Source organism: Dromiciops gliroides, chromosome 5 (genome assembly GCF_019393635.1).
Source record: "Dromiciops gliroides isolate mDroGli1 chromosome 5, mDroGli1.pri, whole genome shotgun sequence".
Classification (NCBI taxonomy): Eukaryota; Metazoa; Chordata; class Mammalia; order Microbiotheria; family Microbiotheriidae; genus Dromiciops; species Dromiciops gliroides.
Genome location: NC_057865.1, coordinates 47,634,865 through 47,659,843, shown reverse-complemented (window position 1 = coordinate 47,659,843; position 24,979 = coordinate 47,634,865). Strand labels below are relative to the sequence as shown.

General features: G+C 39.4%; 1 protein-coding gene across 1 annotated transcript in view; it reads right to left on the bottom strand.

Moving 5' to 3' along the window:
• Positions 1-2,008: 2,008 nt before the first annotated feature.
• Positions 2,009-24,979, bottom strand: part of PEX1 (peroxisomal biogenesis factor 1) — a 47,417-nt gene continuing 24,446 nt past the window's right edge. The window contains exons 10-24 of the mRNA XM_043965357.1: positions 24,604-24,736; positions 22,226-22,322; positions 18,491-18,661; positions 17,240-17,394; positions 15,442-15,631; positions 15,053-15,219; positions 13,497-13,631; positions 11,400-11,464; positions 10,293-10,435; positions 10,102-10,205; positions 7,741-7,917; positions 6,468-6,698; positions 4,567-4,764; positions 4,053-4,183; positions 2,009-3,407 (exon numbers count right to left, since the gene is read on the bottom strand). Coding sequence (XP_043821292.1) covers positions 3,323-3,407; positions 4,053-4,183; positions 4,567-4,764; positions 6,468-6,698; positions 7,741-7,917; positions 10,102-10,205; positions 10,293-10,435; positions 11,400-11,464; positions 13,497-13,631; positions 15,053-15,219; positions 15,442-15,631; positions 17,240-17,394; positions 18,491-18,661; positions 22,226-22,322; positions 24,604-24,736 — 2,182 coding nt within the window. The 3' untranslated portion in view covers positions 2,009-3,322. The remainder of the gene's footprint in view (positions 3,408-4,052; positions 4,184-4,566; positions 4,765-6,467; positions 6,699-7,740; positions 7,918-10,101; positions 10,206-10,292; positions 10,436-11,399; positions 11,465-13,496; positions 13,632-15,052; positions 15,220-15,441; positions 15,632-17,239; positions 17,395-18,490; positions 18,662-22,225; positions 22,323-24,603; positions 24,737-24,979) is intronic.

Below are 24,979 nucleotides of genomic sequence, written 5' to 3'. Positions count from 1 at the left end.
GGCAAAGATGATAAAAAAAAAGGAAGGGGGAGTAACGATTGCTGGAGTGGATGTGGAAGGAAGGCCCATAAAGGCGATGCTGGTAGAGAGTAATAGCCCAGTCATTAAACTGTGTCTATCCTTTGACCTAAGCCCACCACCAGTCTTAGGTGCCAAAGAAATACAAGGTCAAGGGCTCCTGTATACCAATGTAAAACAAGGAACAGCGTTGTCAAAAAAAAGGTGGGGGGCTTGTGGAAACATTTTTTTGGTGAGGCAATTGGGGTTAAGTGACTTGCCTAGGGTCACACAGCTATTAAGAGTTAAGTGTCTGAGGCCGGATTTGAACTCAGGTTCTCCTGAATCCAGTGCCAGTGCTTTATCCACTGTGCCACCTAGCTGCCCTGGAAACATTTTTTTTAATGCAGAGAATGGAAATAAGTTCAGAAGAAAAGAGACAAGCAGGACAACTTTAAAAATGTGTTGAATTTAATATATATGTATATGTATTTTTTAAAAGCAAGCAATCCTTATTGGTCATCTGTGGTTTCATATGTAATCCTCTTTCTGTTCTACTTTGTGTATGGAATGGGTTTGTTGTTGTTAGGGTTTTTTTGGTGCTTAATTTCAGAATAAAAGAAATAAAATTTAACAGAACCAGTCTACTTAAAAGTACAAAATGAAAACGGAGAACATTTCTATAGTGCTTTTAAGTTGGCAAAGCACTTTATATATATCATCTCATTCAATCCTCACAACAACCCTGTGGGGTAGGTTAAGGAGTTTAGGTCTGTAAGAGGCTGAGTGATTTCAGGTCACATGGCTAGTGCCTGAAGCGGGATCCCCGCTTTCTGACACCAACTACAACACTCTATCCATCCCACCCACCTATATATTACATTACAGAACTAGGCGTTTTGTAGTAAATAGAGCTATGGGTTCGGGAGTTAGTAAGGCCTGCATTCAAATCTGACTCTAACATTTGACTGACTATATAATGATGGGCCTTTGCCTCCAGAGCCTGACTTTCCTCTTCTATTAAGTGAGCCGGTGTCCTCTCCTGCTGTGAGCATCCACATGCCACTGGTCCCCAAAGCCTCAGGATTGACTGTGAGATGTGGTCAGAAATGGTCCAGAGAAATCATGGGAGGGCCTGGGCTCAGGAGGGAAGCTGAAATCTCTGGTTCTTCAAACTCTGTCTCCCTCAACACCAGAAATTCCTACAATTTCCAAGGTATAAAGTGTCCCCTCAGCTGAAGGAAGGGAGGAGGCATGAACCTGACACTCGACCGTGTTTGCTCTCAGTCCACTTTTTTTTTTTTTTGCAGGGCAATGGGGGTTAAATGACTTGCCCAGGGTCACGCAGCTAGGAAGTGTCAAGTGTCTGAGGCCGGATTTGAACTCAGGTACTCCTGAATCCAGGGCCGGTGCTTTATCCACTGCACCACCTAGCTGTCCCTTCTCAGTCCACTTTTAACAGCTGAAACAAGAACAGCTGACTTTATTTTTCTTTAGAGTGTTCAATGCCACTTTGCACACATCCTTTGTTCTGTATCTGTGACTGTATACTCTCTTTGGCCTGGACTGTAGGGGCAAGAGCTCCTGTGAAGGAGGCCCCTTTCATTTGTGCAGGTCCCCTACAAGCTGCTCAGAGCACTATGACTTTAAGTGATGGATGTGCCCAGGGTCCCACAGCTAGAATGGGGTCAGAGGGGGGACCTGAACACAGGTTTTCCTGACCCCAAGGCATGCCCTGCACCCCTTTGCTAAGCTTCAACTCAGTGGATAGGATCATTATTATCCCATTTATAGAGATGAGAAAACAGGCTCAGAAAGCTTAAGAGAAAGGGTCTATGGTCACTTGGCCAGGAAGGTGGGATGGAACGCTCAGTCTCTCCAGACTACAAGTCTGGCTCTCCTTGCATGAGGCCTCACTGCCCTCTCAGCTGGGATTCACGACTTAAAGCTTTTGAAAAGTCAGTTTAAGTTTTTCGCCCCATCAAACCACTTTAGCACAGCACACCCAAGGTAATTTTAAACTCTTTTTTAATACTTTCCAATTTCTTGAACTCATCCAACTCTTTACAGACAGTACAATTTATGAAAAACATTCTTGAAAAGGAATTCAGAGTAGCACAGAAAACCAAGCCACAAACACAGACACCTTCTTTGAGTAATGGACGATTCCTCCAATGGGTTCAACCAGTCAGTAGTAAATGGAAGGTGCAAATGCCACTGAGCATCGTCCTTCAAAGGTTCAGGATCCATGGTGCCCCAGGACAGACATTTTCTCCAAGTTTGACATCAGGAGCTCCTGTGGCCCAAGAGAATCTACTCCTTGGTGGGCCAAGAGCCTTGGGGATCAGCATCCGCAGACTCCCCTGGTACTTGGCCTTCACTGCCATGACTACATGCAAAGCTTCTCTAGCTTATTCTTCACTGGCACTGCCTTCAATAACAAGGGTCATTTGCATGCTAAGATGAGGCCCTGGTCTCCTTAAAGAGGTAGAACTGGGAAGAGGTACAGGGAAGCCACCTGGGCTCACACCTCATCCCCTCAGGCAGTGGTGATGATTGGCAACCAGGAAGTGAAAACAAAGGAGGCATGGACAGCATTCTCCAAGCTTTCCTCCTCTATGAAAAAACAATGATTTTCCTACTTCTGAAGGCTGTATTTTTCTTTCTTTAGCTTTCTTCCTTAACTAGTATGTGGTGGTGTTAGGTTTAGTATTTTAACAGATGCAGGAAAAAATGCCTTTTATAAGTTGAACAGAGATCATTAAATATCTTAGCAAATATTTAAAATTCTACCATTACACAGTTTCGATTGATATAAATTGCATGGAGATGCCACCCTGGTTATCATGAAAAGAACCTATGATTTGATACGTCAAGATGATGCCATGCCATTTATTTCCAAAATAGTCCTCTAAATCGTGGAGTTGGTAGGGAGCGAAACAATGAACAAATTCTCATGAGACAACTCAAAGTGTTGCTATCAATGATTTTCAAAAAATACACATTACTACAAATTCTAATGTCTCCTCGGACAAAGGGACAAGTAATTAGATACATCATTCATCCAATATTATTTCATGAAGTGCTTAATATTGGCTTACAGGAAATAAAATACAGAATGCAATTTTAGAAATAAATTATTCTTCAATATTAAATAGCAAGTAATTCTGGTCACTAAATAACCTCAATATTAACAAAGCTGTCATTATCTTAACTTGATCTGTTAAGTTAAAGAAAAATTTACAGACACCATTTAAAAAAATTCAGAGCAGTGCACACCATTTCTAGATTAAAAAAAGGAAAAGGAAATATTAAATGTTTACTTTTATGCTAAAGTTACTTTTTGGCCTGGTCGGAAAGCTGCTCCACTCTGACTTTTCCTCTTCTTTGGATTTTGAAAGTTATCATAGCTATGGGGAAAAAATATAATTAATACTTTTAAAATATTTTTCTAACTTATAACAATATTAGCACTGATAAAAACTGGTAACTATTCAGAATCAGTACCACATTTTAAAAGCTAGAGGCGCAAAGTTCTAGTTGCACTTTCAAATGAAAAGGCAGGGAAAGGATTTATTTTTATCAATATTTTCAAGTACTTCAGAATTTGATTTTTCTAGAAGCTCTACTTCCTCTTTTTCAGACTTACAAGCAATTAAGATAAAATAAGTTAATTCAAAATAACCCAATTTCATCCCATAGGAAAGAATGATTAAAAATTCCATTTCTGATAACTGGTGTCTCCAGAGTCTGACTCTTCCTGTGCTGCTGTATATATATATATATATATATATATATATATATGTGTGTGTGTGTGTGTGTGTATGTATATGTATATATGTATATGTGTGTATATATATATGTATATGTATATGTGTGTGTATATATATATGTATATATAGGCTCATTTTTTATTCAACTGGTCTGAAAATATAAATATTAATTATGATTTCTGAAATAAACTGATTATATAAAGTACTTCAAATGATAGTTAACTGAGTAACTACATTAGAAATATTCATATCTAAGTTTCTAAATCAAAAGTTACAACTTACAGATCAGCAAAATTTTTCCAATCATCTGGACTAATGGATGGTCTCGTGTTACTGAGGGCAGTAATTAAATGAGCCTGGCTAATGGCTAATGCATTCTTAACTGGTCCTGGCTGAGAAACAGCAACATCCTCCTTGAATTAAAAAAAAAAAAAGACAATGACAAAAAACTAAATTAGTGACACAAATATTTTTTCCAAGATGTTACTTCTACTTATCAATTTCTTCAAAAGACTATATATTCATATACTTCAGAATACCATAGAATGTTGGAATTCTAGTAGACTTTGGAGATCACCTCAATTCCCTCATTTTAAACACAGGAAAGCTCCTCTCAAAATTATATAAAAAATACTTTGAAAAATTTATGTGCAAGGAGTTAAGTTCAGGTGACTACTGCCATTAGCAATCAAACTATGAGAAAGAAATCATGTATGAAGCAAGGATGCCCTACTCTTCTGTACAAGAGAAGGTAAAACAGACACAAATTCACTATGTGAATCATAAAAGGCCATACTCCATTTGGGCTCCTGTATCTCTCTTTGATGGCGCTGATCTCCGCCTTCATTTGCTCTCTTTGCTCCTGCGTGAGTTCTTGAAAACCTTCTTGGGATGACATCCTGAACATCGGTGGGTGTGAAAGCATCTGATCCTTCCCAGTTACTCCAGCAAAATCATGAGATGTGGAGCTGGGTCCTGACAAGCACTGAGAGCTCTGTAGAGGTAAATGTGGGGTGAGGGGAAAAAGATGTAAACAATGAATGAAATTGATGACCTCTCTCAAGGACAAAATCTCTAACCTAAGTCAAACTGCATCTTTTTCACAATCTTTACAACTGAACTAAGAATGCTCACAAATACCTTCTTGTTCTACAGAGTATAACCTTATCTTGGAGGGGGGGGGGGTCTTTGCTACACAGTCAGTTCACAGGTGACAAACCCCACTTTATCACAAAGTCTTTTGTAACTTAACCCCTGAGTTATACAAATGTACCCACGTTACCCAAGCTTTAATTTTACAGTAAACAGTTAGAGTAAGGTTCACATAAAGTCCTGTATAGTAAACAAAACAAACACCCCACCCCTGAAATATAGCAATGCTTCAATTCAATGCTTCTTGTCTTACTGGTGATAAAAATGGGTCAAATTTCCAAGATTTACATACTCACATAAAATGTAACAGGAGTACAAAATGTTTGCAGTACCACTATCATGCAAAAAAATTGTATCAAGCTGACTTCTCTCTAGGGGAATTCCTAAGTCAGTGCTATTCTAACTTAATTTTAAAAACATATTTTCTTAGCATTTAATCTGAAATGATTTTCATTCTTTTCAGTAGAAAAGAAGGTACTTTTTAATGCCTTTATTCTTCTCACTAATATTTGGGCTAAAAGTGTTATAGAAAGATAGGACTTTTTGACATTATCCTGAGTTGTTCAATGATTCTATACTAAAAAAAAAAGAGATGTTAAGCTAACTGAATCGTATTTAAAGAGTTTGTTTTCTGGAAGAATTTTTTTTTAAAGGTGAGAAATAATGTGCAAATCAACACAATAGAGTGTGTTTAGACCACAAAAAATGTTAAGAGATATAAAAAAAAAGTCAAAACAATTGAGTCTTAAGAACCCACTTAAATTGGCCTTTTGATTTAAGATTCATATCACAAGGAATACAATTAATCAAACAGAATTTTTCCTCTCTAATCATCTCATATTTTACAAAAACTATCAATGTATTTATCTCTTTCTTCTTCTTGTTCCTGTATAAGCCATCTCTGGCTGCTTAAGAGAAGAATGGCTTCATTTTACTTTAAATCTAATTTTTTACATTGTTTATCTTATTCTGAAGAATCCCCAGAAGACATTACTTGCCTTTTATTTGGTTTTGCTTTTGAATCAGGACCTGCTAATCTTTGTGTCTATTTTTAAAAAAAACTCTCTTAGATCCAAAATTCAGAGGGAACAAGGGCTCAGATACCAATACGGATTCAACTCGAGAATGCCTTGCAAATGCTGATGTTATTTAGACAAAGTCTAAGTCAGTAATCCATGCCTGTTCCCTATTTTCTAAACACTGTTCACCCACGAGCTTGACTCTTACTAGAGGGAGAGGTCTTGTCTTGACAAACTGTGACAATGCCAAACCAGCACAAAGCACACGATCAATCAATCAACCCAAACCCAATCAATCACTCAAGCACATGACCAGGTATGTGGAGGTGCCGGCATCCTCCCTTCCTGAGTGTGACTCCTCCACAGAGTGGGCTGGTGAGAAAAAGAGCTCAACAGCCCAGCTTCACACAGACTGTGGCCTCCTCTCTGGAAGCCTGCTAGTACTTTGAGGGGTCTGTGAGCTCAGTTATGGGCAGGCCACACTTAAGCCTGCACATTTAGAAAATAAGATAGCTCCACCAGGTACCAGTTCAGAAGAAGTTCCATTTCCTAGCTCGGATTCATAAGAGCTTCCAAAGTAGAGTCGATACATATTGAATTTTGATTCTTCCGGAAGCAGATCCGACATCTCTAGAGAAACAAGAGACTGCTCTAGGCCACATTCTCCATCTCCAGCTGAATCATCTGAGCCACTGCTATGGTTAAGGAAAACCATTGAAGAAAGACTGAGGTCACTATCAGAACTGGAACCAATATCCTAAAAAACGCACAAAACAAGAAAGCCTTGTAATAATTGAAATAATTATCATCTCTGAAATAACCACCAGTGCAGGTATTACAATAGAATTATTAAAATTCAATGATATCAAAGCATTGCACAGTATCTCCCCCTGCTTCTCAAATACATTTAGGGTTTGGGGAAATAAAAAGTTGGACCACCCTCTTAAGAAACTTGCCCATCTTCCCCAAACAAGCCCATGGTAAAGCTTGTAGGCAGCCCTCTTGATATTTAATGTTTAATGGCTTAAGTAATCATTCGACTTTTGTCATAATGAGACAAAAAATGCATAGTTGGGACCAGTGCTGGGGCATTCATTATGCTGTTAACAAACAAATCAACCAAGATTTTTTAAGTGCCCAACACGTGCCAGGCACTGAGTGAAGCATTAGGCTGAGGATACAAAAGAAAGGCAGTCCCCTCCCTTAAGGAGTGTAGAGTCTCTTGGGGATACAACATATTCACAGGTAAATTAATATTCTTATACAGACAAGAAAGCCTGTCGTGTAATTGGCAGGGCGGGTGGGGGAAATCACAACTGGGGGCATCAAGAAAACACTCTCGATGGTGACAGCACTGGAGCTAAGCCTTAAAGGAAGCCTTGGGTACCAGAAGGAGAAAAAGCATTCAAAGGATGGGGGTACCAGGTGTGAGAGGGAGGGTCGTGTGTGGCTGGAATGTAAGAACATGCTGTAGAATTATCCTGGAACAAGGGAGACTGTGAAGGGTTTTAAATGCCAAACAGAAAGGTGTGTATTTTATGCTAACAGCCATGGGAGTCATTGGAGCTTCTTGAGAATGGGAAAGATGACTGAAATTATGGCATGAGAAAAGAATAAACTCCAGTTCATAAGAATAAAACTGTTTTAGGAAGAGATTTTCCCAAAGAGGATGTTCTCATATAAATAACTTATGTGGTTTTCTCACAGTTAACGAAGGTTACCCTTTCAATAGTTATAATCATGTCACAGTAACTGTCAAAGTGACTGCTGTGCTAACTTGGTCTCTCCAGCGATCTTACTTGTGACAAGCCTGCTGCCCGCCTGCCGTGGATGGCCTCAAGCTGAGCATTGTAGAGCAGAGCTTTCAGATCTGCGCCTGTAAAGGAGCCAGTCACTGATGCTAAGTGCTCCAGGTCTACATCATCCATCAGAGGCAGAGAACCACTAAGGACTTTTAAAATTTCAAGGCGAGACACCTGAAGGGAAAAATAGAAGGTGATATGAGAAAATTCACTATTGCCCTAAGCATATTGTTCTCTACCTAATTCCTATTTTTCTTGATGCGGTCTAGTTATAAATTACAGGACACCCCAATGTCTGAAGAACTGAAACCATAGGTGACCCAAAGAGCAAGAGGACACATGATGAGAGTTAAGTATATGCTGTGACATCCTAGGACACTGTGTAGCACAACTGAAAGTACTGGTCGGGAAGGAGCTGTCCTGGGTTTGAATTTCAGAGCTTTGATATTTTCTATGTGACCTTGAAAAGGGGCTTAACCTCTCAGCCAGTTTCCTCATCTGTAACCTGAGAAGGCTACATCCCAGTGCCTCTAAGGCCCATATCAGATCAAAATCTGGGATCCTGGGAATCATGACATGTAAGAAGTGGCATAAAAGAGATTCCCCCAAAATTCTGATTGGAAAAGGAGGTGGAATGAGCACTGAGCTGAACGTTAAAGACCTAGAGAAAGTCTTCCAGCCCGCTGGGTGGCAATCTGGACAGCTGAAGATATTGACGGAAGCCTGGATTCATCAATGGGAGTGCGAATCTTCAAATGTAAATTTCCTTTTTTTAAATGAATTTTTAAGAACTGTCCTACAAGCTTTATTAAAAAATATATAAAAATTACTTTACAGGGGTAGCTAGGTAGCACAATGGATAAAGCACCAGCCCTGAATTCAGGAGGACCTGAGTTCAAATATGACCTCAAACACTTGACACTTAATAGCTGTTTGACCCTGGGCAAGTCACTTAACCCCCCTTGCCCTGCAAAATAAAATTTAAAAAAAAATTTCTTTACAAAATCTATGTCCCTCGCTAACTTTCCCCCAAAAGGAGCGGAAAGGCATAGGGAGGAAAATGAATGAAAATCATAATTTCTTAAGTTAGCATAAATTTATTTTCTTGAGGAATTGGGTAAATGCCAAAATCATAGTCCTATGTCCAACAAGAGTGATTCAAAAGGACATCCAATATCATACAAGTCATACCAACTGAAACTAACCAAAATGAACTGAGTGATTTGCTTTTAGCCTTATAATCTTTAGGTTTAAAAGGTTATCAGAGCTATATGTTCTTTTTTTTAAAGGTCCAAGATCTTTTCAGTGTGGTACTTGTCAATTAGGGCAGCTAGGTAGTACAGGGAATAGAATGCCAGGCCTGGAGTCAGGAGGACCTGAGTTCAAATCTGGCCTCAAGACAATTAGTAGCTGTGTGAATCTGGGCACCTAACTCTGTTTGTCTCAGTTCCTCATCTATATAAAAAGTGGGAGAAGGAAATAACCTACTTCAGTATCTTTGCCAAGAAACCCCCAAAAGCTGTCAAAAGAATTGGACACAACAGTAGTCAATTAAGAATGTGAACTTTGAGGACAGAACATGGACAAAAGAACCTGAACCTAGGAGTAAAAACCTCCTCTGGAATGTGTATATATTTGTTCTAACTGGCCAACAATTCCAGAGATTTTAGCTTCTTGAGGAAATGGCTGGGTAAAGCGATTTCACATCTTCTTCAAAATACTTTTAGTCTGAGGGGCAGCTAAGTGGCACAGTGGATAAAGCACCAGCTCTGGTCTCAGACACTTGACACTTACTAGCTATGTGACCCTGGGCAAGTCACTTAACCCTCATTGCCCAGCAAAAACCAACAATAACAAAAAAACCCCCAAAAAACCACTTTTAGTCTGCGAGGAAAACAGAACACAAAAGTTGTAAGGACTTTTGTTAAAGCTGTTTTGGTCATGTCTGACCCTCTGTGACCCCATTTGGGGTTTTTTTGGCAATGATACTAGAGTAGCTTGCCACTTCTAGATCCAGTGGGTCCATTTTGTTCAGCAATCAGAGTTTAAGTGACTTGCCAAGGGTCACACAGCTAGGAAGTGTCTAAAGCTGCATTTGAACTCTGGTCTTCCTGACTCCAGGCCTAGCGCTCTATCCACTGAGCCACCGGCTGCCTCCTGGACTGCGGTTCTAAGCTGCCTTGGAAGTTTAGTTGCCTCTAAGTTCTTAGTGGCTTTCTAAGGACCAGAGCTGATAGTAAGAAAAGTAGTCCTCTTAATTAGCTCCAAGACAACTATTTTACTTCCTGATGGAAGTAAAAGTCACAAGGAAACAGTACAGAATTTGTTGGTTTGGGACTACAGCTATGAGATTATCACCTCATCAGGTGGAGGACAATAGACACATTTGTCTAGACGGCCAGGTCTAAGCAGGGCAGGGTCAATCAGATCAGGACGACTAGTAGCAGCCAATACATAAACACCTGAAGGAGGAAAAAGAGTCTTGTTATGATTTGGTCACTTTTTTTGTGAATATGAAAAAAAGAAATCTGGGCAATGACAATGATTACCCTCTAAGCCTTCTACTCCATCTAACTGTGTTAGTAATTGGTTAACGACCCGGTCTGTAACGCCTGTATTATCATGACCTCGTCGAGGAGCAATGGATTCAAATTCATCAAAGAAAAGGATGCAAGGTTTTGCAGCCTGTGCCCTGGAAGAAACAGTTATAAACACCATCAACTCTGAGAAATTAGAAGTACTTTTTGTAGTAGTAAAGAACTAGAAATAAAGCAGATGCCTGATGCTTAAGGAATGCTTAGACTGTGCTACATGAATGCAATGGAATATGACTGTGCTTTAAGGAACGATGACCACTACAAATACAGAGAGGCACAGAAAGGCTTTCATGAATGGATGCAAAGTGAAGTGAGCAGAGCCAATATAAGGGCAAAGAATGATCACAAAACAATCAAAGTGAATGCTGCAAGATTACAAAGAACAAGCTTGGCCCCAAAGAGGAGATATGAGGAGACACTTGCTCTAATTCTTTTGCATGAGAATTTTTTTGAGTGGCGGGGGGCAGGTTCCATAGGTATGGAACACTGCAGACAATGTCAGATTTTTTTTTCTATGTGCTGATCAGTGCTGCTGAATGTTTTTCTCTTTTTCATTTCTAATAGAAATTATTTGTTATAGCTCTATGGGAATAGGGAAGGGAAGAAAGAAGGGGTAAATTCAGGAAGTATAAACAAAATATATCTATAAAAATCCACTAAAATTACACTAAAAGTGCAATACAAATTAATTCATGGATCCTAGTACCATAAGGCTACTGTGGTAGATAAAACATTTGCAAATATTGATAATCAGAAGTTTAACTTTTTCCATTTTATCAATGGAAACTCTAAGGTTTTGTAGCTTGGTCTACAATACAAACAAAGGTTTAGTAAATGGCAAAGGAAGAATAAGTATATCTGCTTCAATATAAATATCAACAAAAATGTCAATTTACAAATAACATCCAATGGCATATGAGGATATGACATCCAAATTATTAACAAAGGTTATGAACACTAACTTCATAAAGAGTAAGTTATCAAGAAAACTCTTACCAATAATGACATATTTGTAAATATTTCTTAACTTAAAATACAACAAATCTGTGGAGAACTAACCTGATAAAAATATCTCGAACAGCTTGTTCACTTGCTCCAATATATTTACTGAGTAGTTCTGGCCCCTATTAGGGAGAATATAATTCTATTAGTATTCAAAACAAAGTTATTACTTCCAAATGGAATCTATTTCTGGTTATCCAAAAGCGTTCTTAAGAGAACCATCACAAATTTCAAAAATCCAAATATGAGGTAATGGGAGATTAAAAAGATAAGCACAAATTATTTAGTCTCTCCCATATTTAAATGAATGATTATTTACCAGCATAGTCATACTTAAAAAAAAACCAAACACTTGTAAGATAAAACTTTCTTTGCTTCATTGCAGTGATGCCCTTTGGTGCTTTGTCCTGGTAGGGAAAGGAAGCTGGGCTCCTGAAGACTATACCACTAGTGCACAAGCCCTGGCAGCTCAACCCAAGTTGGGAAGCTCTCAAACACAGGCCCAGTACTAGCTACATGTCTGCTGTCTGAGGATGAACTTGGCTAGGTTTGGAGAAGCTTAATTACCAGCTGATGACTACTGTTGGCCACACCATCTTATGCTGGTGTCCATCCCAGGATGGAGGGGCTGTGATTTACCCTGGTAGAAGGAATACCCAAAGTGATGACCCTCCAGCTTGCTGGCAGAGGGGCTATAGCTCAGCTTCTGCTGCTAAAGAGACTCACCCTATTAGAAAACTCAGGAGACTCCAATTAGTGTGAAGAGACGCGGACCTCTTTGGCTAGCATCTTCATCTACTGACACCAATGTATGTATGTTTTTAAAAGGAAAAGGAAGATAAAGCATACTTTTCTCTAAAAGTAAACTGTTTTAAATTCAACAGTTTAAACAGTTTAAATTTAAAGGTAAAACAAAATGCTTTATTTGGTAAATAAATAATGTTTATTTTATTCTACTTTTCAAAACTGGGACTATTGTTATTAAAATAATTATTCTTTAATGCGAATTAGAAAAAATGATCAATGATGAAAAATAAACTGAATGTCCACAGAAGATCAGTCATTATTCAGTACGAATATGTAAAACTTAGAATATACAATTCCTTCAATTTTTGATATTCTGGACATGATTAATTTAACAGATCATTTACGTGTAAACATGCTTGCTCTCTCTCTCTTTCTCACATACACTTCCCTCTCCTCCCCACTTCCCTTCCCTCCCCCCAAACTAAATGGCTTAAAACCACCTTATGACTGTGGACCACCCTGTATAAAATATTTTCAATGTGGACAAAAGGCTAACAGCTTACAATTAAGACCTAGAGCAAAGCTTCTAAAACTGTGGATCATTTTAGATGGGGGTTGCAAAAAATAGTTTTATATATCTATATACCCAGGGTCGTGTAAAAATTTCTCAAGCAAAAAGGGGGTCATGAGTGGAAAAAGTTTAAAAAGTTCTGGCCTAGAGCATGAAAAGAAATGTAGCTCTCTGATAGAAGCTACGGATTTTCACTCCAGAGGTCAGATTAGCAATTGTCATGTAACCTTCCTATTAATAACCCACCCTACAGTGCAATTTGGAGACTTTGGTTGGTGAGATTGAAGGTTCTTCCCTATAAAGGAAGAAGCAAAATCAAAATGAAGTCAATACACAACAAAAAGTAAACCTGGAAAGTATAATATATCAAAGAAAACGTTTGTTGTAATGACAAGTGAAAATAAAAAAACCTGATAACTGTGGGGTCTGGAAAGAGTTAAATAGGAGAAGAGGTGTTTATCAGGACTACCCAGAAAGGGGGATGCTCATTGCCTTGGCAAGTAAATACACATATTCTCTTTCTGGTATTTTATCAGTCTTATGTGAACATATACTACAATCCAGCTATCTCAGAACTTAAGTAAAAGAGCCCTCTCAGAGCATGTGCATGTGTACACACGGGTATACACACACACACACACACACACAAAATCATGTTTACATACAAACATATACATGATCAGATTTTTTCATTAGGCAGCCAAAGGGTGTAAAAAGGGAGATAATCAATAATTTAATCTCTCACAGTAGAATATCATTATAGACAAAAACCTAACTAGTAAAGGCTAACTAACAGTTCTTCATGTACACGTTATCCTGTACAATACTCGGCATACCTTGATGCTGATAAAATTCATCCCGCTCTCGCGTGCAATTGCTCCTGCTATTAATGTTTTTCCTGTTCCAGGAGGACCATACAACAGTATTCCTGTCCTCTGCCGGATAGGCAAGTTTGAAAATAAATCCGGGTACTGAAAAATACGACAAAGAGCTGAATTCTAAAACTGAAATGACTAATCCGCAGTTAAAATGCATTAAAAAACACTTCCGATTCAGTCCAAACTGTACCACTGTCAAGTCACACAAGTGGTGCCACTTGTTTAAATGCAAAAGCAAGCAACAGTAAGGTGTTTATGTTAGGAAGCTAGAGTTCTTAATGAAAATGACAAATAATAAAATGTTTTCTACCTATAAAAATATAGGAAAAATACATTAGCTAGCAGTATTTGTTGCACAATAATTAGAACAGTTCATTTTCTCTCTTATGCTCTTCCTTTTCTTCTCAGGTTTTATATGGCATACTAGAAAATAAAGCACGGCATTAAGGAAAACATCGCTCTGAGACAACTGTGAGATCGTCAAGTCTATAATGGCAAGACTGCATCTTATTATAGTTATTTTCATGTCCCTCAATGCCAAATACAGTGCCCTTCTACAGAGGAGGTACTCAGTAAATGGGCGTTCATGAATATTACCCCCTTTCCCATTGTTCACTGGTTTTGAATTTGTCACATTCCAAAACTCAATATGAAATCAGCCTTGGCAGCTGGTGGTGCAGTGGTCAGAGCTTGGTCTGGAGTCTGGAAGTCCTGAGTTTAAATCTGACTTCAGATAGTTACTAGCTGTGTGACCTTGGACAAGTCATTTAGCCTCTATTTGTCTCCGTTTCCTCATCTGTTAAATGAGGATAATCATAGTACCTGCCTCCTGGGGTTGTTGGGCAGATCTAATGGGATGGTACTAGTGAGGTGCTCAGCACAGTACCCAGGGCATAAGAGGCACGTTATAAATGTGAGCTATCCTCCTCTTCCTCATCTTGCCTCCACGTCTATAACAGTCTTCTGGCGCCTGGGTACAAAGTCTGAGGGCTGAGCCCCAGTGACTATCCCTTCAGTTGGTGCTTGGCACAGGCCTGCACAGGAAAAATTCAATCTCAAATGAGGTCTGCAGTCTCGATAGCTGTATGGTCTTGTGGTCATCTGTGCCCAGCCCCTTCTCGCCTAGGTTCCGGCCTCTCTGTTCACATCCTGGTCTTTGCTACTTCAGCTTCTGAGTGCCTCTGAATACCACTTCAACCCAGAGACTTTCCTAGGTTCTGCGGTAGGAGCTTTGAACGGCTGAGCAGCACAAAGCTGCCCTGACCACACTTCCTACCTGTTCTGTCTGGTGTCAATTCTCTTAGACTTCAAATCTGGTGTGACCTGTTGAACCGCCATCAAACTCCCTCATCTCCCCAGCTCCTACCGTGCCCTCCTGCAAGTCTAGGAGCTGACAACTGCCTACAAGAAGCCTTCTTCTGAAACACTAGTTCAATCAAACTCCTAGAAGCAGAGTCAAAATCAGTACTTTGTCGTTCTCCTTGGAATTACTTCTTCCAATTAAAAAAGAATACCTTGGCCGGTAACTGTATGGTATCCATGAGAATCTGCCGAACTTCATGTAAGCCGCCAACCTTGTCCCAGCCTACGTCTTTAGGCTTGTGCAGGTTTACGTTTCGCAGGGATGTTGGGATAAAGCCTTTGAGACCTTTTTGAAAGTCTAATGTTTTTAAAAGTAATCCTGTTGTAAAAATAACAAATAAAATAGTTCTGGCACTTTGATATTGAATAAAATGAATTTTCAATACACGTCACTCATCTTAGTTCACAGTGCTATCTGATCAAATGCCTCCTGAACGAGTAAAATGAAGAACAATTCACTTTTGATTTAGGCGACTACAAATGCATTTCTACACGAAGGAAAACACAGTCCCCAACTATAGCTCTTGCCAGCAGAACATACCCTCCTTTGTGCGCACGTCCTGGCTGGAGATACAGGCGTGCACAGCTCGATCCACCAGCATTGTGAAATCTCTAGCTACAAAACCTTCTGTTTCTTTTGCAATACGACGCAGGTCAAGATCAGTGAATTTATCTACATCACAGTTAAGTTTATTTTTTATTACGCAATGCAGAATTTCTTGTCTTTGTTCCTGGGAGGTGGAAGAAAACATAATTAGTATTCAGAATTCTAATCACAGCTAATTTTTGCACATCATTTCTGAGAAAATTCAGTGTGATAAAACAATTATTTGTACTCACTTTATTTTTTTTAATTTTTATTTTTTTGGTGAGGCAATTGGGGTTAAGTGACTTGCCCAGGGTCACACAGCTAGTAAGTGTTAAGTGTCTGAGGCTGGATTTGAACTCAGGTCCTCCTGACTCCAGGGCCGGTGCTCTATCCACTACTCCACCTAGCTGCCCCTGTGTACTCACTTTAAAAAACAACTTTTTAAATAAAGCAAAAGAAGTATGAATGCAATACATTTCTTTTCTGGGTCTTGAAATATCATTCCCAAAATATATGGAGAAATTAATATACTGATTATTGAAAGTAGTACATATAAGCAAAGGTAAAATTCCCCATTCTCAATCAAAGCTACTTAGTAATCTACAGTTGTCTATACTGATTTGTATTACTAAAATATATTTTATAGACTTATTTGTATGAGCTGAGATTCAAGGCTTAAAACAGGTCAAGCCTAGGGGAAGTCAAGATAATGACAAAAAATTTAAATAAAAAATTAAAATCCAGTTGACAGTACAGGAACATTTATCTGATGCTTCATCATGATGATTCTGAAGTGAAGTGGGTAATGCAGATTGATGAAAATTTTTAGTCTAATAAACTTTAAAAAGAAAACCATTGACATTGTTGTCTTTCATCCCCCACCCCTAACAAGGAATATTCTCTATTTATGATAAGCAGTTCCTCTGGCAATCATACAGACAACTGGCACGTTGGGTTTTTCTAAATACATTTCTTCCTTATACTGCATTTGGCTTGAAATAAATCCAAATACAATCACCTTTTATTAGCATGTGGGCCTCCTTACCTTTTTTTTTTTGGAGGGTCATTGAGGGTTAAGTGACTTGCCCAGGGTCACACAGTTAGTAAGTATCAAGTGTTTGAGGCCAGATTTGAACTCAGGTCCTCTTGAATTCAAGGCCAGTAAGCCCTGCACCACCTAGCTGCCCCAGCCTCCTTACCTTCTAATCCCATGTCCAAAGGAATTTCGATGAGACCAGTTTTATACACTATTTTTTTTTTTTGCGGGGCAATGGGGGTTAAGTGATTTGCCCAGGGTCACACAGCTAGTAAGTGTCAAGTGTCTGAGGCCGGATTTGAACCTGGGTACTCCTGAATCCAAGGCTGGTGCTTTACTCACTGCGCCACCTAGCTGCCCCTGTTTTATACACTATTATCAAGAAATCGACAGAATATTTCATGGGACTATCTCAGGACACTTCACATAATCTCAATTAAAAGCAGGGAGCCTATGTGGGAGAGTAGAAAAAACACTACCCTGCTAATCAGGGAGGCTCACTGGGCCTGCTCCCAAATCTCTTTTGTATGGAGCAGGGAGGTGTTCAAAAAGAGGTTGATTTTGGAAGATGTTTGTCCTAAGTATATGGAACCCCTGAAATGACACAACCCATTTTTTCAACTTGTCTTCCAAAGTAAAATCCTAGGCGTTATTGTTCTTTCTACACAGTGATAGCCACAAAAGTTTAACTGCTTCTTTCCCCAGGACAATTACCTGATCTGGAGCATTTAGAGGCTGGAAGCTCTGAAATATGTGGATTCCTTGTGCAGAAACAAGTAAAGGGTGCAGGGAATGCTGAGTCTGGCTTGTAGCAATCAAAGCAATCAAACTTCCCATGGCAATAATCTCCTTGATCATGTCTCTCAAAGCTAAATGTAAGCAAGATTTCTCTATTAGCATAAAAAGCTTAATAGCGACAAAAAATCTCCTAAGTTAAATACACTCCATGTGCCTTTAAAATTACAATGGTCCATAAAGAATCTCTAAATTGAATACATGCTCATAGCTTTCTGAAAAATAACTTCACAACTATTAAAAATAATCTAATGGAAGCATAGGAGATTGTACAGAAATAGTATGTATTTCCCACTCTGTGTGATGTTCCTTATTTAGGGATTGTTAATGATTTCTCTTTTACTGAATAAGCAAAACTTTGGCTGACAACTTCTAGAGGTGACTGACCAGTCCCTTAAGATTAAGTTCTGCAGATCCTGGTTCCCTTGACAAGTTGGCAGCTTAAGTGGGTGATACTGATAAATGCAGTTACTTATTACATATACAAGGCTTGCCTCAGAATTAAGGTTCACAACTCTTTCAAGAGACCCACCAGAAGATGAGATCACAAGGTTACTAGCATACTTTATCAATTTCCATTTTAAAATGGAAAGAAACCACTCTAAAGAAGTCAGGGAGAACAAAAGGCTCTATCTAATCAAGAAGCCTCTGTCCTTGTCCTGCTATGAAATTTCAATGAGATAAATGCACAGAGCTCCTCAGAGCTCTCAGAGAGACTACATCCATCACCATCATAACTGCAAGTGCTTTCCATGTGTTTGTTAACTCATTTGATTCTCACAACTTTCAGAAGTAGGTAGTCATTACTGTTCCCATTTTACAGATGGGGAAAGTGCGGCTTAGCGAGAGTATGAGACTTGCCTGAGGTGGTACAACTAGTGAGGGTCTGGGGCAGGACTTGAATATGGGCCTGTCTCCTGGTCTGGAACTCTCATCTCCTATGTCCTAGAAACATTTACATAAAACATATCTGGCAGTGTAGGGCTGCAGAAAATACCCTTTTGCAAACCTGCCTGCCAAAATGGCTGGGACAACAAGAGAGCTATGAGGGGGAGGCTGCACCATAAGGCAGACCAATAGGTTACCACATCAATTCTGGACACACCGAGTTTCAGACAAAAGTTCTGTGGCAAGAGAAGATCCCCCCAAAGCAACCCCTAGCTGCCTCACCATATGCCAGTCGTTGACTCTGAACTGCATTAGGACCATGCTCGTACTCAGGCATGGTGGATACACCAATAACATGATCCAGGTCATCAAGGAGAACAACAGACGGCTGCTTCCATATTGCTTCCGAGAAAGCTGACTCCAGGGCTTTCTGCACATTTTCAGGTCTTTTCCCTGAAACACAGATGATAAGAAATGATCCAAATCTGATTGATGCTACAGAAGATTGTGAGGCCATATGTAAGTGGTTTTTGTTTTATCTGGACCTATGATTTCACTGGTGCAGACCAGGGCTTCTTAAACTTTTTCCACTCACAACCCCCTTTCAGCCAAGCAATTTTTACATGACCCTGGGTATATAAAATAGGTATACATAACCTTTCATTGTTGCCCAATTTTTCATGACCCCCACATTCAGAAGGGTCATGACCCCCCCACAGTTTAAGAAGCTTTGGTATAGAGAACTCACAGTGAATCAACTTCCTTGCCCAACTGCTATGTGACAGACTTAGCAATTGCTAAGGAAGTTAAGCTGGAATTGAACCGGATGATTCAGATGTGACTGACATACCAACTTCTAGAAACCTGATCCAGGTGAGTAGATTTATAATGCAGAAAAACAGAACATATTGTTCAAATTCAAAAGGTTTTTTAGGACTATGGAAAAGTTATAAAAAGAGAAGAAAAATATTAAAACATTTTAGCATCTGAAAAGATGTAAGAAATCACTTAATCCAGTTTCCCAAACTGATTTAACCATGGAACATTTTAAGGTTTAAAATAAACTGACGGAAGGTAGCTAGGTGGCACAATGGATAAAGCACCAGCCCTGGATTCAGGAAGACCTGAGTTCAAATCCGGCCTCAGACACTTGACACTTTCTAGCTGCGTGACCCTGGACAAGTCACTTAACCTTCATTGCCTCCCCCAAAAGAATGCTTACTTCTCAGTAATAAAGGACATGCTGTGTGTGCATGCATGCATGTGCGTGTGTGTGCGTGTGTGTGCGTGTGTGTGTGTGTGTGTGTGTACACTGATTTTTGGGGCAGCTAGGTGGCTCAATGGATAAAGCACTGGCCCTGGATTCAGGAGGACCTGAGTTCAAATCCAGCTTCAGACACTTGACGTTTACTAGGTGTGTGAACCTGGGCAAGTCACTTAACCCTCACTGCTCTGCAAAAAAAAACCCAAACAAAACAAAAAATAAAAAATAAAATAAACTGACAGAAACTATAGTTGGTTTGAGGGATAAACTATTCTCAGGATAAAAGAGGGCTGGGGACATTTTGGAACAAAATAGAGGAAATTAAACCTATTTTAATATAGAATATTATGCCTTGTAACAAATATTTTGATAGATGATATTCTAGAGTGAAAATATCAACAACGACGAAATTTTCTCAGTGAAAGTCTAATTTATATTCAGCAGAGCCATCAGCTTTCTGTAGGAAAAGGCTGAATTAGAACCATCCTCTTGCCTCCGTCCCCCATTTCCCAGATGGAGAAATAAGGCCCAGAGGGATTAATCCACATATACAACAGCAGGCACACTTTGAATCAATGGCAGAGCTGTGATTCCCAATTGCCTGAGTTCCCCCCTACTTTCTATTGAATCACATGGCCTCCTTTCAAAAATGGAATGCCTATACTTCTATTAATAGATCACTAAATTTAAAACTCAAAGGCATCTGTGTCCTGAAAGAACACTAGCTTGACTAATTCCAAGTATGGAGGTCTTCCCTGACTGTTCTTCTTTAATTTTAAAGGAAAGGGGCAATGACCTCTCATTCCCAAGAAATGTGGAATATGTGCTGATTCAAAAGACTGGACAGGTAGACATTTTTTTTTGTTGGAGTGAGGCAATTGGGGTTAAGTGACTTGCCCAGGGTCACACAGCTAGTGTAACGATTGGAATGATGCCACCTGCTGGAGACTTACTGTAGAAAAGCTCTGCCATGAGGTGAAGGTCTCTGAGGGCCATACCATGAGTCTTTTCTTTGTTATCAGGAAGTGACATTTGCTTGTGGGAGGAAGAAGGGGGAGCCTGGTGCTCTGACTCGCTCTTTCCTGAGGACTCCGGTGGAGAAGGGAGCTAGAAATGTACTCTCCCTTTAATAGATATATGAACGTAGGCCTTTCTCTCTCTCTTTACCAAATTCTTATTCTCCTTAATAAATACTTAAAAATCTAACTCTTGCTAAAGCTTATAATTTATTGGTGACCACTCATTAGAGATATTAGACAGACTAGCTAGAATTTTAGCCTTAACGCTAGTAAGTGTCAAGTGTCTGAGGCTGGATTTAAACTAGGGTCCTCCTGAATTTAGGGCAGGTGCTCTATCCACTGCGCCACCTAGCTGCCCCTAGGTGGACAATTTTTTTAGGGAAATTCTTTTAAAAATGAAAATCTCTTAGAAATAAAAATGTCTTGTCAAAAGAAACACAGAAACTATCATTTAAAAAAATATGATTGAATGAGATCTTTTATTCTCTTACTGGATGACAGAAGGGTCCCTCAAATACTTCATTCTTGAATTTAGCTATAAACCATTCCTCATTAAAAGCAACTTGCATTCGTGGGAAAACTAAATTAAGTCATTAAAAGTAAAGAAGTTGGGGCAGCTAGGTGGCGCAGTGGAGAAAGCACTGGCCCTGGATTCAGGAGGACCTGAGTTCAAATCCGGTTTCAGACACATGACTCTTACTAGCTGTGTGTGACTCTGGGTAAATCACTTAACCCTCATTGCCCCGCAAAAATTAAAAAAAAAAAAAAGGTAAAGGAGTTATCTAGGGAAATCTTTACTAATGAATCTTTGTAATTACTGACCTAAAACAGAATGCTGCCTATTTTGATAACAAGACCATAGATATAACAAAGAAGCAAAAGCAAATTGGCCTCACCCTATGGCTGCAGGAGTATCTGCCCACACAGTGTAATCACTTTAAGGTTTACAGGGGGTTTGGGTTTGTCCACATTTCCTTTTGTTTCAAAGTCAGATTACTGACCCCTTACAATAATTACCAAAATTCCCAACTATGCCAACACAGAGGTCTGAAAAACCTACACGTAAAAAGTATGACAGTTTCTATTTCAACTTGGTTGCCTATACAAAGAAATTGATCTCCATCACAAAACGAAGTGAAAGACCACAGAAACCCAAGCACAGGGACTGGACTCACTGGCAGAACACCGAGGAAGGAGCTACACAGCACAGCAGACAACGCTTAGAGGAGACGCTGTTCACTTGCTGTGCCTTCAGAGCCAGAAGCTTTTCTACCCGTGCTCTCACAACAGTAAATTCCCCCAGCCAGCGACGTGGAGAAGCCAAGAAAACTTCTCCTTCCTCCTTCCCCTTTACTACTGAAGCTTTACCCTCAGGAAGCAAACAGTTTCTTTTTCTTTTCTTTTTTTTTTTTTTAAGTGAGGCAATTGGGGTTAAGTGACTTGCCCAGGGTCACACAGCTAGTAAGTGTTAAGTGTCTGAGGCCAGATTGAACTCAGGTCCTCCTGACTCCAGGGCCGGTGCTCTATCCACTGTGCCACCTAGCTGCCCCAAGCGAACAGTTTGTACTGACCCTTCGGATAAGTAAAAGAGTGAAATAAAAACAAAAAAGGACTAAATAGGTTCAACATGGAAAAGACAAATTGATAAGTTAAAGAAGAGTTGAATTTAACATTAATAGCAAATTTTCTGTCTTCTAAAAAGTAATTGGTATATAAAAAGGCTTCTATTCCTACCTCTTAAGGATTTACAGTCAATTACTTCCACGTGAGCATCCAGTTTATCAAATGCTTCTTTGCAGACAGCCTTAGCTAAAGTTGACTTTCCACTCCCCTAGAAAATAAATTTTTGTTAATAACTACATTTTATTAGTAACTAATAAATCCAATAACAAAAATTGTTGGTAAAATTCAAAACTGATCCAATAATCAATAAGTAGTTATCAAGTACCTGAAAGCGTATAAAATAAGTCCCTTCCTTCAAGGAGTTCATGATCTGTGGTCTGCATCCCTTGGGATGTAACTTTTCATAGTGAAAGGGTATAAAAGTCTAACACCTTTAACTATTTGATGTTAGTTTAAACTAGGGACCAGCAAACTGCAGCCCAAGGGGAAAACTTTGGCTTGCTGCCCAGGGGGCCATAGTCTGCCAAAGCCTGATTTAAATCTATCATTTCATTTTTTTCTCAATTTAAGTACAACACCACCAATGGATAGTGAATTATTTAGCCCTGATGACCCACTTGTCACTAAGTCAAGGATCAATGGTTTTGTCAGTATGGGGTGTCCTTTCACTTATGTAGAGAGTAACCTCTCTAGGATTCCATCTTCAGAAAGTCACCTAATGCTCTGAGAAGTTAAGAGGCTCATGGAGCTGGAGCTCAAACTACAAGAGAGCTCAGAAACTATCTCATTAAATTCCCTCCTTTTAGAGAACAGGGAAGAAGTCCAGAGGGATTTGTTCAGGTTCAAGTATGCCAGAGAGGAGATTCAAGCTCAGGTCTTCCTGATACCATATTCAGCATGACATTGCCCTTCTCAAACAAGAAACCAAGAAAAGTGGAAGGGGACAAACTGTAAAAATACAAAAAGGCTCTCCACCCAGGGTGGATGGTTTCTCCTCTTCTGAACCAGCTGAAAAAGGTACATACAATCCAACAAAGATTTATTAAGCACCTGTTACACGCAAGGCAGTATACTAGGTGCCGGAAAGAGACAAAACAAAATAAATAGCAGATGTTGAGTATCACAGGGTCTTTAGTTCATCTTAATATTGAGAGCAATTAAAATATGAAATCTTTGTGAAGTGACCCATGAATTGATCCACACCAAGAGAAATCAAACTGAAATGGTAGTGACCTGAGCAAAGAAGGCCTGCAGTGAGGGGGTGCTGAGGGAGAGGGGAGAACCCCAGGAGGTGCAAACTGCACCATTTAAAAGACAAATGTCTCCTCAAATGAGGATGAATTCCAATACATCACCCTGGTCCTCTAGAGTTGATGAAGAAATACATTCTCAACAAAGAAAGAAAGTGTGGATGAAGAATGAAGTAGAAACTGTCCAATGGAATAGCTGTGTTGTCTGTCACCTTTGCTTACAATTATTGCTGTTGTTGCTGCTAAAAAGAATAGTTAAATGGGGCAGGGGAGCTATAGGGAAATGACAGTGACATAAAAACAAAAGGTGAAGGGAACAGTGAAGAGAATTCATTTTCTTGGTGCCTCTGGGGCAGCATCACTGGACAGCACTGCATCCCAGTAATGTTCCCTGCCCAGAGCTGCCCTCAGCAGGGATGCAGGGGGATGGCCCCCAGGAAGTGGTCCTGTGCTGCCTCTACAGGTTAATGTTAAGTTGGAATCTGTCCATCTTTTCAGTTTCCACTGCCTGGGAGCACCCCTCTTTTCCCAGCTCAGGCTCTGAAATTAGAATTTGAAATGCAATAAGAATCAAAAGGTTCCAAGTGATTAGTTTGTCTCTATAGTAAAGTACATGGTTTTTGTTTGTTTGTAGTCATTTGGACTAGTCAAACAACCTTCTCATATGTTTTCAGGATCTCTGGACCAGGTATAAATTAGCTGAGGCTTATCAAAACCTGATCTGATAAATTTTTATAAGGGAATGTAACTTGAAACTCAACGTGGATAAAGGCAAAACAAAGACATGGGAAAAAGAATAAAATAATAATCAGAAGGAAAAAAACAATGCCAATCAAATGGAGGAAAAACCTAAAAGGGACCTTGAGCAAAATGAAGCAGATTAATTCTGGGCCTTATGATAGTAGACTGGTAAAGACATATCACTGGAAACACTCTTCCACTGGGAAGGAAAAAATGTTGCAAACAACAAGAAAAAACCAATTTAAATACTGCAGAAATACAATCAGGATTGTATAAGATCCAGAAGAAATATAAGGAAACCAATAAGGCACTCATTGAGGCAAACTGTTGACTATTATATAACGAAAATGTGATCAGTTTTCTTAAAGTGGCAATCTTTTTTTGTATATAATTCTGTTTTAAGATAATACTCAGAAACCAAAGACACAAACATTAAAAGAACTCTGCTCTTAAGCCACGTGTATGGGGAGCACACAGGTAATGAGCTGTAAGCAGCACCTTCACTCCTGAGACAAGGACAGCTCCATTCCGAAGCCCTGCAACAATGGAGGTCAGCTGGCGAGATAAAGGGCGTCCCAAAAGACTATGGGTGACATGCTCCAGAGAGACTATTCCTTGTTTATGCAACCCCCTGCAAAACACAGAGTAACAGAGAATTCAGCACTGAAGCACAATGATAAAATATTGCTACTAAAAATCCCTACGCTTTCTGTATCAGCCTAGAGCATCTTAAACAAAGAGTAAAACTTTCAAAATTCTAATTATTGGAAAGAATCTGATTTAGTGGAAAGTCTAAATTATGGATTTTTAAAATTCAGTTTTATTACTCTCATGTACATGCAAAAATTAGGATGAAGTTAATTTGGCTTCATAT